The 13,038-nt window shown below is 41.2% G+C and overlaps 1 protein-coding gene across 1 annotated transcript in view; it reads right to left on the bottom strand.

The window, feature by feature from the left end:
- The window catches only part of LOC105918903 (MAM domain-containing glycosylphosphatidylinositol anchor protein 2), a 105,423-nt gene that overhangs the window by 39,534 nt on the left and 52,851 nt on the right, over positions 1-13,038 (bottom strand). Inside the window, exons 7-8 of the mRNA XM_036150581.1 lie at positions 12,274-12,603; positions 9,957-10,271 (exon numbers count right to left, since the gene is read on the bottom strand). Coding sequence (XP_036006474.1) covers positions 9,957-10,271; positions 12,274-12,603 — 645 coding nt within the window. The remainder of the gene's footprint in view (positions 1-9,956; positions 10,272-12,273; positions 12,604-13,038) is intronic.

The raw sequence follows: 13,038 nt of genomic DNA on the forward strand, positions 1-13,038 counted from the left end.
GGCCTTTAACTGAAACCCTTTTTTCCCCTGCAACAACTACTTTTTCTAAGAGTGTTACAATCCACCTATGAAATCCTGACAAATGGCAAATCAGACCAGTGTTTTGATTGATTCATTAAAATACTTTTATTTGAAGCATTTTTACCTAAAACATTTCTGAAGGTTTTAGCAATTGGTAACGTTAAAAGGAACATTCATTAATTGTAAAAAGAAATATAAAAGTTTTTCTTCTGTAAAGCAACCAAGTGTTCCCCTCTACCAAAACCACTGCCTTCTAAGAGCTGCTTTGCACATTAAGGACACTTTGACACGTTGTCATTTCACAGGATAAAAATAGTTTCATACTCAGACTTTTCACATGATGAACATTTATCATTGAACCTTATGATGAATAATTAAAGATTCTTTTTATTATGAGAGAATAAACTCTTCCACTAGGGGGAGGAGCTTAAGTACCTTGGGCTCTTGTTCACGAATGAGGGGAAGATGGAGCGGGAGATCGACAGGTGGATTGGTGCAGCGTCTGCTGTGAAGCGGGCACTGTACCGATCCGTTGTGGTGCAGAGAGAGCTGAGCCAAAAGGCGAAGCTCTCGATTTACCGGTCGATCTACGTTCCTACCCTCATCTATGGTCACGAGCTTTGGGTCGTGACCGAAAGAACGAGATCCCGGATACAAGCGGCTGAAATGAGTTTTCTCCGTAGTGTGTCTGGGCTCTCCCTTAGAGATACTCAGAGTAAAACTGCTGCTCCTCCACATAGAGAGGAGCCAGTTGAGGTGGCTTGGGCATCTGGTCAGGATGCCTCCTGGACGCCTCCCTGGTGAGGTGTTCTGGGCATGTCCCACCGGGAGGAGACCCAGGACACGCTGGAGGGACTATGTCTCTCGGCTGACCTGGGAACACCTTGGGATTCCCCCGGAGGAGCTGGCCCAAGTGGCTGGGGAGAGGGACGTCGTTGAGCTCCCACTTGAGGTCCTGGGATATAGTGGATTCCATAAACCTAAAGGTTTCCACAGCTGACACAGAGCTCTTGAGTGTCATGATAGGGGACAGAGTGGGGTGGCTCCTCCCGAAGTCCGTGATCATCTCCACAGGTTTAGGTGTGTTAAGCTCCAGGTTGTTCTGGCTGCACCAGAGAGCCAGATAAGAGAGCCTCCCGTCCAGGCCTCATTCAGGACTTTAATCAATTATAAATTAATGCTGTCCTTTTTTCAATTGTTGTTGTTGTTGTTGTTATTATAACAATATATGGAAAGCCCAATGTCATATTATTTCCTAAACTGGCAGATTAAAAACCGTCTGTACTTTATCAAAGTGTCATTTTATGTTTCAATTATGCAAAAATCAAGAATCTTTTATTGTCACTAGTGTTGCGCCGTTGCCATTTTTTGGCCCCGATACCAATACCCGATACCTGGCTGTGCATTATTGGCCGATACCGATTCCATACCGATACCATCTGTTTGAAGCTGATGTGTGTGTGTATATATATGAAGAACAGTCCTCCAGCTCTGTCATCTTCATCCTCCGGCTCCTGCTCTGTCAAGACTCTGGTTTGTTCTCTGTTCACAACTCATCCTCACTTTAATAAAACTCTTAAAGACTAAGCTTTGTGTGCGGCTGAATTCCGGGTTCATCCAAAAAATCCTGACAACTAGTATGGATGACGTGTTTGCAGCACTTGATCCCTCCCCAGACACAATATACATCAGAAGATTCCCAACAAAAAAGCGAAAAGTAAGTCAAAATTTCCCAACAGGACATATTTTCCCCTAACGTCATGTTTTTTTTTTTTTTTTCTTCTCACTTATTACCATCCAGCTCAATCGTCCAGCCTGCGAGGAGGAAACAAGAAGAGGACTGGGGATGAAGAAGCCAGAGAACTCTGATTCCTTATTCTTCAACGGGAGGAGTTGCCTGAAGAGACCCTAAGCGCGATTAGATTAATTTCTGCCTTGTGCCTGAATGGCCTGAAGGCTTCCTTAACTTTGCGTTCTTGACGTTTAGGACTCTTCTCATATTGTGTTGCTGTTTGTTTAACTGCTCTGTTCCACTGACTCACATGTTTGATTTTTTTTGTATTATGAGATTTACACTTTAATGTTACATCATGTTGATCAATATGGTTTTATGGATGAAAAATAGAAACTGTTTGCTTCAGACACGCAAGGATCTATGGTTTATGCACCTTTTTGATTTGATATAGGAAGAACCAGGATCGGATTGGCTCTAAAGATCCTTTAATATTAGCTGGTAATGTTAACACTTAGATTCAATACAGGGTTTTCAGGCTCAGATTGGCCGAGAGCAGATCTCCCTGGGAGGGGGGCTTTCGAGTTTTTACTACCCCCTAGGGGTAGCTTTTTCTGTTGTTCCCCTGCCCGCACTGAACCTCTCCTGCCTTTGCTCCTGGTGTTGTAAGTTTGGAGTGGTGGATTATTGTCCATCGTAGGGGTGAGTGGAGAAAGGAGTAGGAGGGTATTCAGGGTGGGTGAAGAGTAGACGGATTTGACCTTGGTTAATGAACAGGGTTTAGCTTACCATAGTCTAATGTAATTTTAAAATAATGTGCGCATAGGTACCTAAAACAGGCCTTACCTAATTAGATGAATCCTAAATTGTAGATCAAAGCTAAATCTTTGATCTTGTGTGTTAAAGCTCTATGAAGCATTCATGTTGATCTGTATTAAAAGTTCCAGCACTACCCGGTTCCAACAAGGGAACCTTTTGGGTCCCACTTTACGAGTTTACAGAAATGGTTCCTCTGTGCTTTGTTCACATTTTCAAGTGATGGGTCATCTTGTTTTGTCTTGATGCTGACGACGCCATCATCAAAAAAAAAAAAAAAGAGAGGAATGTTATAAGAATTATTATTCTGAAGTCACTATGGCCTCACACCACTCGGACAGAGGAGGCCTGGAGACCTGATGTCTGTGTATAAGATCCACTGTTTTCTGATTGCAAGGCCAAATGCTGCAGCTGCTGAGGGATACTGATTGTTTACGATAGACCGTCTTTGTTTTGTCTCACGGGAAGGCCACGGTGCAGTATTAGGGGGAAGCCCGAAAAGCGACACAGACAGAGACAGGGCAGACAGAGACTGCAGCGGAACCGTGGGGTGCGATTACTTTCCATCTATGTGAATCTCTGCTCTGTTTCTGAATAAAATTGCTGGAACGTTATACCACCGTCTCGTCATTTAGTAAAGATGGGAACTCAGTTACTATTGTTTAATATTCCACCCAAAACTCCCACAACAGTCACACACCATCTCTCTGTGTTGTTCTCCAGTCTCTTGTTTATATAGCTGGCCCGGCAACGCATGCATATACGTCCAATGTGAACAGATGCCATTTATCTGTTCACATTTATATAGCATCAATTTATATCAATTTACAACATGCTGTCCAGCCCAGTCTTGCTAAATTAGCAAATTATTTATTATTTGGTTACTGAACTAATTTGAGTTCCCTTTATATGAATTGTACTTTTCTAGAGACAGTATGGGCACCATATTAAATGGTAACATTTCTTTTAAATTGTGCATATTTGAAAACCTGTGTTTGTGATAGGTTTTTTATGAAATGTGTGATATGAATCATATTTCCTATAAACAACTTTTTTTATTTATTTATTTTTTTTTTCCCTTTTTTTTTTCTCCTCGTCATGTTTTTGTAGTTAACTGTAGGTTGTCACCCGTCCTTTAAAATTTGGAATTTTGAAGCAACACGGGACGATTTGTTCCGTATTTTCATAAATGTCAGATAAACATTGCCGTTAACAAACATATCAATATCAAGTCTGTTCAGAGTCTATATGAGCAAAATTAAACCCAGGAAATAAGCCCAGCAAAATTATCATGGCAGGATTTAAGCAGGACCCCTTGGTTGCACCTGCGCTGCTTGCACGGTTGCCCAGAGATGAACACTACACACCTGTCTCGCACTCCTTTCAATTATACTCTGAAACGAAAACCCACTCAAAAATATAGATGAGTGTGAGAAAAGGTTATCCCTGGCTGAAGAGCATCAATGGGGACAAACCTTATACTATGAGCTCTTTGGGTTCGGCTGAGATGCTATGTGGGGTTAACAGTTGTAAAGTGATAGGCTGTGACCTAGTCATGGCGTTTCTAGATTTTGCTTCCTTTTTGATTCAAGTGCTTAAGGTTTTAACTGTGTATGTAGTGGATTATATGAGCATTTAGTTAACATTCAGACATTTTGGTGGATACATCTGTGTTTTACTATGGGGACTTACAGGCTCTAAGCTGACCGTTAAGTTGGGTGTCAAGTTGATATGGTCGCTATCCATGGTGCTGAACTGCTTTGACTTTGTGTTATTTTATTAGTGACCATGTATCCTAATGTTTTTTTGGTTTATACTTCATATCCGTTTGATGGACTTCAAACAACATAGTCGCTCTCTGTGGTGCCAAAGCTTTTGAGCCCCGATATTGAGGACATGTGTATGTTGTAAAATTATGTTATAAAGGGCTTGGTAATTTGCCCCACACCCGGCCCAGCTCTGATTTGTTCCGCTAGTGCATCCCACAATCCCCTGCGCTGTTCTCACTACCCGTGTTAAACCCTTCCTCCTGTGTATTATGTAGCTCTCATACCATACTGTTATGCTGAGACATAAAATACTTTCTATGGTAGCTCTGAAAATGTTTTTAGCAGTTTAGTGGAAAGTCCAGTCCGTTTCAGTTTCCTGAGGAAGAAGAGCCGTTCTTGGGCCTTCTTCACCAGGTGGGAGGTGTTCACAGTCCAGGAGAGGTCGAAAGAGATGTGAATGGCCTGGACAATTATGCTGTCCACCCCTCCACCACCTTCCCCTGTATGCAGACCGGAGCATGTTCGGTCTTCCTGAACCTCCTGTAATCTATTATCACCTCCTTGGTCTTGCTGGAGCTCTCGAAGCACATCGTTATGATCAGAGCAACAGGACGATAATCATTGAGGCAAGTGATGGTGGGGTTTTTGTGGGCAGGCACGATGGTGGATGATTTCAGGCAGACGGGGACAATGGAGAGGTGCAGGGAGAGGTTGAAGATGTCCAGAAAAACCCCTGCTAGCTGGTCAGCATATGATTTTAGCATCCGACCTGACATCATATCTGGACCTACAGCCTTGTTGTTGTTGACCTTGTCCAAGGAGGAGGTCACTTGGTGCAGCTGCAGGACGATGGGTTGATGCTGCACATCTGACTGAGGAAGATTTTCAGGCTCCCTGCTGCTGAGAGAGTTGAAGGTGGCAAAGAAGCTGTTTAAGGTGTGGGGAGAGCTGAGTCGTTGCTGAGCTGCTGGTCGCTGTGCTTGTAGTCCATGATGTTTCTGATGCCTCTCCACATGTCATGTGGATTGTTGCTGCTGAACTGTTCCTCAGTGTGCTGCTTGTATCTGTACTTTACCTTCAGGATGCCTTTTTTCAGTTCACTTCTAGCCCTGCTGTAGGCCAGTCTGTCTCCAGATCTGAAAGCTGCATCCCGAGCCTTTAGCAGGGACCACACCGTGCTGTCCACCCATGATTTCTGGTTAGGAAACACTCTGATTGTCTTTGTGGGTAGGAGAGCATCAGTGCAGAAGTGAATATAGGATAGCACACATGATGTGTAATTTTCCAGATCAGCACCCTCTTTAAATACATCCCAGTCAGTGTGTTTGAAACAGTCCTTTAAGGCTGAGCGGGCCTCCTCTGTCCAAACCTGAATGGTTTTGATCAAAGGTCTGGTTCTGCAGATCAGTGGTTTGTAAGCAGGGATCAGGTCCACAGAGATGTGACCTGATGAGCCAAAGTGAGGGGCTGCAGCACCTTTATATGCTCCTGGGATATTCCAGTAGGCTTGATCTAATTCATATTCATCGTATTTGGCTGTTGCTGCTTTCCTTGAGGCCTCTTCATGGTTGCCATTTGCTTGTGGTATTCCAAGGTACTTATAGCTCTCTTCAACATCTGCCATTCTCCCTTGTGAGAGAATGGCAGATGTTGCCAAATGTGCAAATCTCCATCAAATGTGCTATATACTGTACCAAGGAGATGCTCTGTCCCCTCTGTTGCTCTTCAAAGGCCTGAATAGAGTTAAAATGTGCGGATATGTAGCATCTCCATTAAAAGCATTCATCAACAGGGTGTGATTCTGGCCTGAGGTAATCCCATTTTTTTTTTTACATTTGTCAATTTCGGCTAAAGCAGATCTACTTTTAGAGTTCTTATAAATGTCTAAAATGTAAACCTAATTTTAAGACGAATTAATTTTAGCTTAGATGTATGGGGGCCCCTAAGACACAGTGTACATGTATTTCTTTAACTATTGATGCACACAGAGTAGCTCATTCAAAAACATTTATTATTGGTGTCATGGTACAGTTTTGGGCCTGTTTTACTTTGGCCATTTTCCAGACTTTTCCACCTCGCATCTGCCTCTAATTAGGTTTACTCAATCCATCTGTCCACCAGCACACTTAAACCCTCCTCAACCAGCTGTTCCCCGCCGGAACGTCTTCTACCTCTTCCTTCACCTATCTACTTCCCTTGTCGCCTTCCACGCCGTCTCCTCCGCATCACGCCTGCCTAGCTCTCCCTTTCTGCCCAGACTGCCTTTCAGCAAGCGCTGAGAATCCTCGCCGCTGAGCTGCCTGCAAGTTTCATACAATGTGTAATCATTTCAGGAATCTTAAAATGACTAGATTATAATAAATGCTTCATTTTGAATTACTGAAACAGGAACTCCACTGGTATTTTGAAGTAAGAGCACTATCACAGCAGAGGATGACATAATTTTCTTTCTGCATAGATTGCACCTATTATTTCTCATGTAGCATGTTGCTAACACAGGCAGTACCAAAATGAACCCTGGCCTGTCAGCGGTGACTAGGAATCAGTGCTGACCAGGTTTGGTGTTAAGTTTGTTGTCAACTATTCAGTAAACACAGGAAAACTTATCAAAGTCAACATTAAACCTCAGAAAATGAAAGACGAAGAAATTGCTTCAGTGTTAGCTCTCTCATATGGAGGACCAAGTCTTCCAGATCTAAAAATAAATACAGAAATAAATAAATGCTCAATAAATAAATAAGCATACAATTAATTGCCACCAAATTAATAAATGTAGGTAGAAATTAAATTATACAGTGAGACATAAATGTGTATATCTCTTTTAATTAGCTTATTCTTTTATTTGCCTTTGTAATAATTACCTTATTTATTTATTGTGCGTTATAATCTTCAACTTTATTTATTAATTACTTTTTTTTTAAGTATTTATTTTTGTGCGTGTTATAATATTTTTGTCTGTTTTATTCTTCCTTTGTATTTTTTTTACCCTATATATTTCTGTGATGCTATTTATTTCTGCCGTCGTTTTTACATTTCTGCCTGTCCTTTTTACATTTCTGTATGCATTTCTGCCTCATTATGCAAATGAGGAGGGGCTGTGTCTTAAGGGCTCAACTTCTTCCCATTGGTTGGTTAGCATTTTACTGCATCGGTCAAATCTACATGGCTTTTCCCCGCTTAAGCTTAAGTAATGTCAAAGTCACCAGGCAGACGTTCAGTGTCCAACCTCTTAAGGAAAGCTGCTAATAGACTGGAAGAATTAGAACGCTGTACATTTGGGATTTGAATGTTTTTCTGAGGTTTCAGATTCGGTTTTTTCCAGATCAGTAACTCATCGGCGGATGATTTATTCTACAAAACAGACACCTCTCCGCAACCACAGCAAGGCAGACACTGAGCTACAACCGTAGTTTCCTCAAAACGAGTCTCCCATCGCGCTGGGTGAATTACATTGGACCCTATGCAGAGCTCGCTTGATAAGAAAATACTGTAGTTGATTATAAAAGGCACAATATGAATTGTCAGATTCACATCCAGGCAATAAAAAGCACTACATATTATCATTATTCTATCCATGTTGGTCTAATTTGTGAAGGAGGCGGAGTTTCATCAAGCCGATCCAACATTTCCCCCTCAGCTGCAACACTTGGGGTTCACGCTGCGTCTTTACGCATGATCCAGCACCGCAGTGAAGTTGGTTTGAATTTGGATATTGGACATTACAGCTCCGCGCAGTCAGCGGGATCTAGCTCATGGTTAATCCGGTTGAGGGACTCCGATTTCGGCCAGCGTCTCTCAGCTGCTCCCTCCTCCCACACGCGGTGGTGCAGTTAGAGACCGTCAAAAAACTTTTGAACCAAGCTCTCTTGAGAAATAAAAATCAATAAATGTATTATCTTGTGACCAGCTAAGATAAAGTAATATAAATTGATGCCAATAGATACAAATCTGTAAGGCACACTTGTTTTTATTAATTTTTAAGCTATTTTCAATTTTCAAGACAAAAATTTGGACTTTTCTTCAATAGCTTCCAGGTCATGTGACCCACTCACTCAAATTCTTTGTGAAATTGTTCTACTACTTCAGCCAACTATTGTCTTTGAATAAATCTTAAAAACTGAAAATAGCTTAAAATGGAATAAAAATAAGGGTGCCTTACAGATGTTATTTAGTGGCATGATTTTATATTAGTTTTGTCATAGGTGGTCACAAAATACGGAATTTATTGATTTTTGTTTCTCAAGAGTGCTTGATTTAAAGGTTTTTTGGCGGTCCCTAAATGCACCACGCGTGCGGGAGGAGGGAGCTGCTGAGAGACGCTGGCCGAAATCGGAGTCCCTCAACCGGATCAACCATGAGTTAGATCCTGTTGACTCCGTGGAGTCAACGGGACTTTTATAATCAACTACAGTATTTTCTTATCAAGCGAGCTCTGCATAGGGTCCAATGTAATTCACCCGGCGCGATGGGAGACTCGTTTTGAGGAAACTATGGTTGTAGCTCACTGTCTGCCTTGCTGTGGTTGCAGAGAGGTGTCTGTTTTGTAGAATACATTTTTCGCCGATGAGTTACTGATCTGGAAAAGCCGAATCTGAAACCTCAGAAAAACATTCAAATCCCAAATGTACAGCGTTCTAATTCTTCCAGTCTATTAGCAGCTTTCCTTAAGAGGTTGGACACTGAACGTCTGCCTGATGAGTTTGACATTACTTAAGCTTTAGTGCGGGGAAAAGCCATGTAGATTTGACCGATGCAGTAAAATGCTAACCAACCAATGGGAAGAAGTTGAGCCCTTAAGACACAGCCCCTCCTCATTTGCATAATGAGGCAGAAATGCATACAGAAATGTAAAAAGGACAGGCAGAAATGTAAAAACGACGGCAGAAATAAATAGCATCACAGAAATATATAGGGTAAAAAAAATACAAAGGAAGAATAAAACAGACAAAAATATTATAACACGCACAAAAATAAATACTTAAAAAATATAAGTAATTAATAAATAAAGTTGAAGATTATAACGCACAATAAATAAATAAGGTAATTATTACAAAGGCGAATAAAAGAATAAGCTAATTAAAAGAGATATATACATTTATGTCTCACTGTATAATTTAATTTCTACCTACATTTATTAATTTGGTGGCAATTAATTGTATGCTTATTTATTTATTGAGCATTTATTTATTTCTGTATTTATTTTTAGATATGGAAGACTTGGTCCTCCATACTCTCATGGACCAGCAACCAATAAGCTTATCCCCTACTGTTTGAACATAGTATTTCGTTTTTCTAAATTAGCAAGCAGAAATGTCTTAGATAGCAAAAGAATAGTTTTTGCAAACACGTTACATTTCATACTGTGTATTTGTTTATTGTTTTTTGTCAGGCATGCATTTAGGCATGCCTTTTTGACTTCTTACAACCTTTGCACTTTGTAAATAGAGAAAAACTATACAAATCTCCATTCTTTTGAGTCAACCCGAGTCAAGGAAGCTGAAATATTCAAATTGATTCATATTGAAATAATTTTATGCCCTTGTGTGGAGACCTTAGTAAGGTTCCTATTATGGTTCTTTAATACATTTTTGAGCATGTACTGGGTGTGCATAACTCACATTGCACCACCAGATGGATCAGGGCCTCTCTGGGCTTGATGTTGAAGCCGTTGTACTGGCTGGTTTGGCAGCGGTACGTTCCGCTCATCTTTCTCGTCACATTGTAGATCCTCAGTATGCCATCATAGCTCTCCATCTGAGCAGAGCCATCGGGCATCACAGGTGCTACTGCTGCGGCTGGCCCGCCCTCCTCCACCCGAGACCACATGATGATGGGTTTGGGTTTTCCTGAGACCAAACACTGCAGGTCTACAGTGTCCCCTTCCAGAACAACCAGTTGAGATTGCCCCTTTGGGACTGTAAGCTCAGGAGGAACTGAAAAGAGAAAAACATTATAATAGTATTCAGAAACACAAAGTCCTCAGAGTGATGAGTTCTAAATGTTTTTTCTATGATTGTTGTCAGCCAGACAATCACAGTTCAGAGCCTCCTTTTCTTCTTTTTCTTTTTTTTTTTTTTTGCTTAAAACATGTCATTAAAAAACTGTATGCAATATATTGAGTCATTAATAGCAGACAACGGCACATAAATCCTTATTAGTAAGTTATTTTATTATCTTTCTTAGGAGTGAATATCCATAAGTCCTAAAGGTATATAAACTGACCTTCAGAATCCATTTTAATGTGCTTAAGAAACAAGTACTATATATTACCAAAAGTACTCACTCATCTGCCTTCACACACATATGAACTTGAGTGACTTCCATTTTTTAATCCATACAGTTTAATATGAAGTGGCCCAACCTTTGCAACTCTAACAGCTCCAACTCTCCTGGGAAAAGTAGCACATTTGTGAGTTCAGACACTGATGTTGGATGAGATGTTTTGGCTTTAAACTCTCCACTATCATTCCCAAAGGGCTTCTTTCAACTTGAGGTCAAAAGCAAAAGATTTGTAAGATAGATGATCAGAAGATAATCCTTTGAAGTCCTCTGGGAGGCCCAATATGGCTTCAGGGAGGGTAGGTTTAAATTTACTGAGAGAACTACCAAAAATGCTGTGCCAGCAGACAGGAATAAAACATGTAAGAGAGGTTGCGAGATGAGGTGTTGCACAAGAATCAGCTATAGTGTAGATTTGTGAAAGTTGAGCTTTTGGGAGATGATACCGATAAACCTGAAATAGCATAACTGCAAAGTGAGATAGAATGATGGGTCATTTCCCACCAGGTGTCTTCCAGAATGAAACCCAGGTCACCTTCCCAAGCTGTTTTGACCTTAGATAAAGGTGAAAAATTGGATGGCAGAAATGTAGAGGAGAGACAAGACTGTCTGGTCCTAAGCTTGCCTCACGGAGTTAAAATTTTGATTTTTACCGGTTGTACATTGGATATTTGCACTGCGCTTTGCTGATTCTGTGGAGTGTTCTTTGGGTTAGATTCACCTGCTGTGGCGGAGCAAAACTTCATCCAGGCAGCCAAGCGGGCTCCACGCCACAGGCGGTGGCGTGGAGCCCGCTTGTCAGCCTGGAGCAAAGTAGGCTCCACGCTGGAGTGACTGCCCTCAGCGAGGGAGTGCACGCTGCCATCGCGGCTGCAGCAGCAGTTGTTGCAGCAGCGTTTGCTCTGCTATCTCACACACAACAGTGGTTTAATCGGCAACCATGAGCAACTCTTTGAGAGAAAACACAAGAGTTTTCAGTAAATCCATTGCTTCCCTCTCCACAGTACCAAGTTAGCAAATTGCTATGATGGTACTACGTCTTGAGTAGGGTTGAGAAAAGCCAGCCCTGTAGGGAAAAAAACTGCAATTGGAAAACTTGCAAAGCGAGCAGAGTCAAATAGAGCCCTGCAAAAAGGGGAAAAGGAGCATATATTTTTGTTACAGTTAATGAAACAACCTACGCCGATGAGCATTAGCGCCGGTGTGATATGTTTGGTTTATCATACACCTGACTACAATCCTACAGAATCCCTGACTCCTTGCAAGTGTACCTATAAGGACCAATGCTGGTTTGAAGGCTAAGGGTAGTACCACCAATTATTGATGTCATTTAGATTTTTCTTTTGAACTCTCACTTTTCATTTTGTAAACTGACAAAAGCAAAACAACATTATTTATACGTTTAAAAGCATTCTTAGTTTACATAAATGTTTCATATCTGCCCTGTACTGTGCATATATATGATGTCCCCTGACCAGTGCAAAAAGGTTTTCTGCTCACAGTTTGAAGTAGATGAATCATGGTATTGTCATCTGGAAATGTGTCTGCACCATCAGGGAATAAGTAATTATCTCTTTTCAGAAAAGCGTCAGAAATGATGTTGGACAAACTATTTGGTTTTGTTCACACCAAGAATATTTCCAAAGAGAGCCTCACCTGTGGTGGATGAAATATTTACATCAATGCTGATCTCTGGGATTCCTCCATTCCTCAGGGATGCCACACAGGTGTATGTGCCAAAGTCTGTAAACTTCAGGTCAATGATGTCAAGATTGGTGGTCCCTGGCGAGATGTTAGGGTCAGTATGGGTGATGACCATTCGCTCAGAGCTCTTCAGAGGCCGGCCATTCTTCAGCCAGTTGAACTGCAGCTCGTCTGAAGGCGTGGCCTCCACCTGGCAGCTTATCTTGACCTCGCGGCCAATTTGAATTTTGTCTTCATTGTGGTATGGGTCTGGTGTGATCCAGAACCGACCCTTACGTAGACCTGGTGTAAAGAATGGATATCAGAAAGGACAAGATAGAATATTAAACATTTCTCATCATGAAGCATGAGCTAAAAACTGCTGGAAACATCACAGAAGAAGGGAGGTAAGGGAGAAACTGCACATGCTTGGGCCTGTTGAGCTAAGACATTCAGGAGCTCAGGTTCTGCACAGGATGAACATTACTAGAGATTTCTGATTTCAAAAACCTCAGATTAAAACAGAACCTTAAATCCTCGATTGCTAACATTAATTTCTATTTTATACCTTTTTTTGTTTATTTATCATTATCTTTATTTGTCATTGCAACTTGCTCAATGCTTTTGTCACTCATTTCAGAACATAAAACTTGTATATTATATAGATTTATCTGACAGAGTGAAATATTTCAGCCCTTTATTTCTTGTCATTTGGTGTTGACGGCTTACAGATAATGA

The sequence above is a fragment of the Fundulus heteroclitus genome, chromosome 19 (assembly GCF_011125445.2).
Source record: "Fundulus heteroclitus isolate FHET01 chromosome 19, MU-UCD_Fhet_4.1, whole genome shotgun sequence".
NCBI classification, from domain to species: Eukaryota; Metazoa; Chordata; class Actinopteri; order Cyprinodontiformes; family Fundulidae; genus Fundulus; species Fundulus heteroclitus.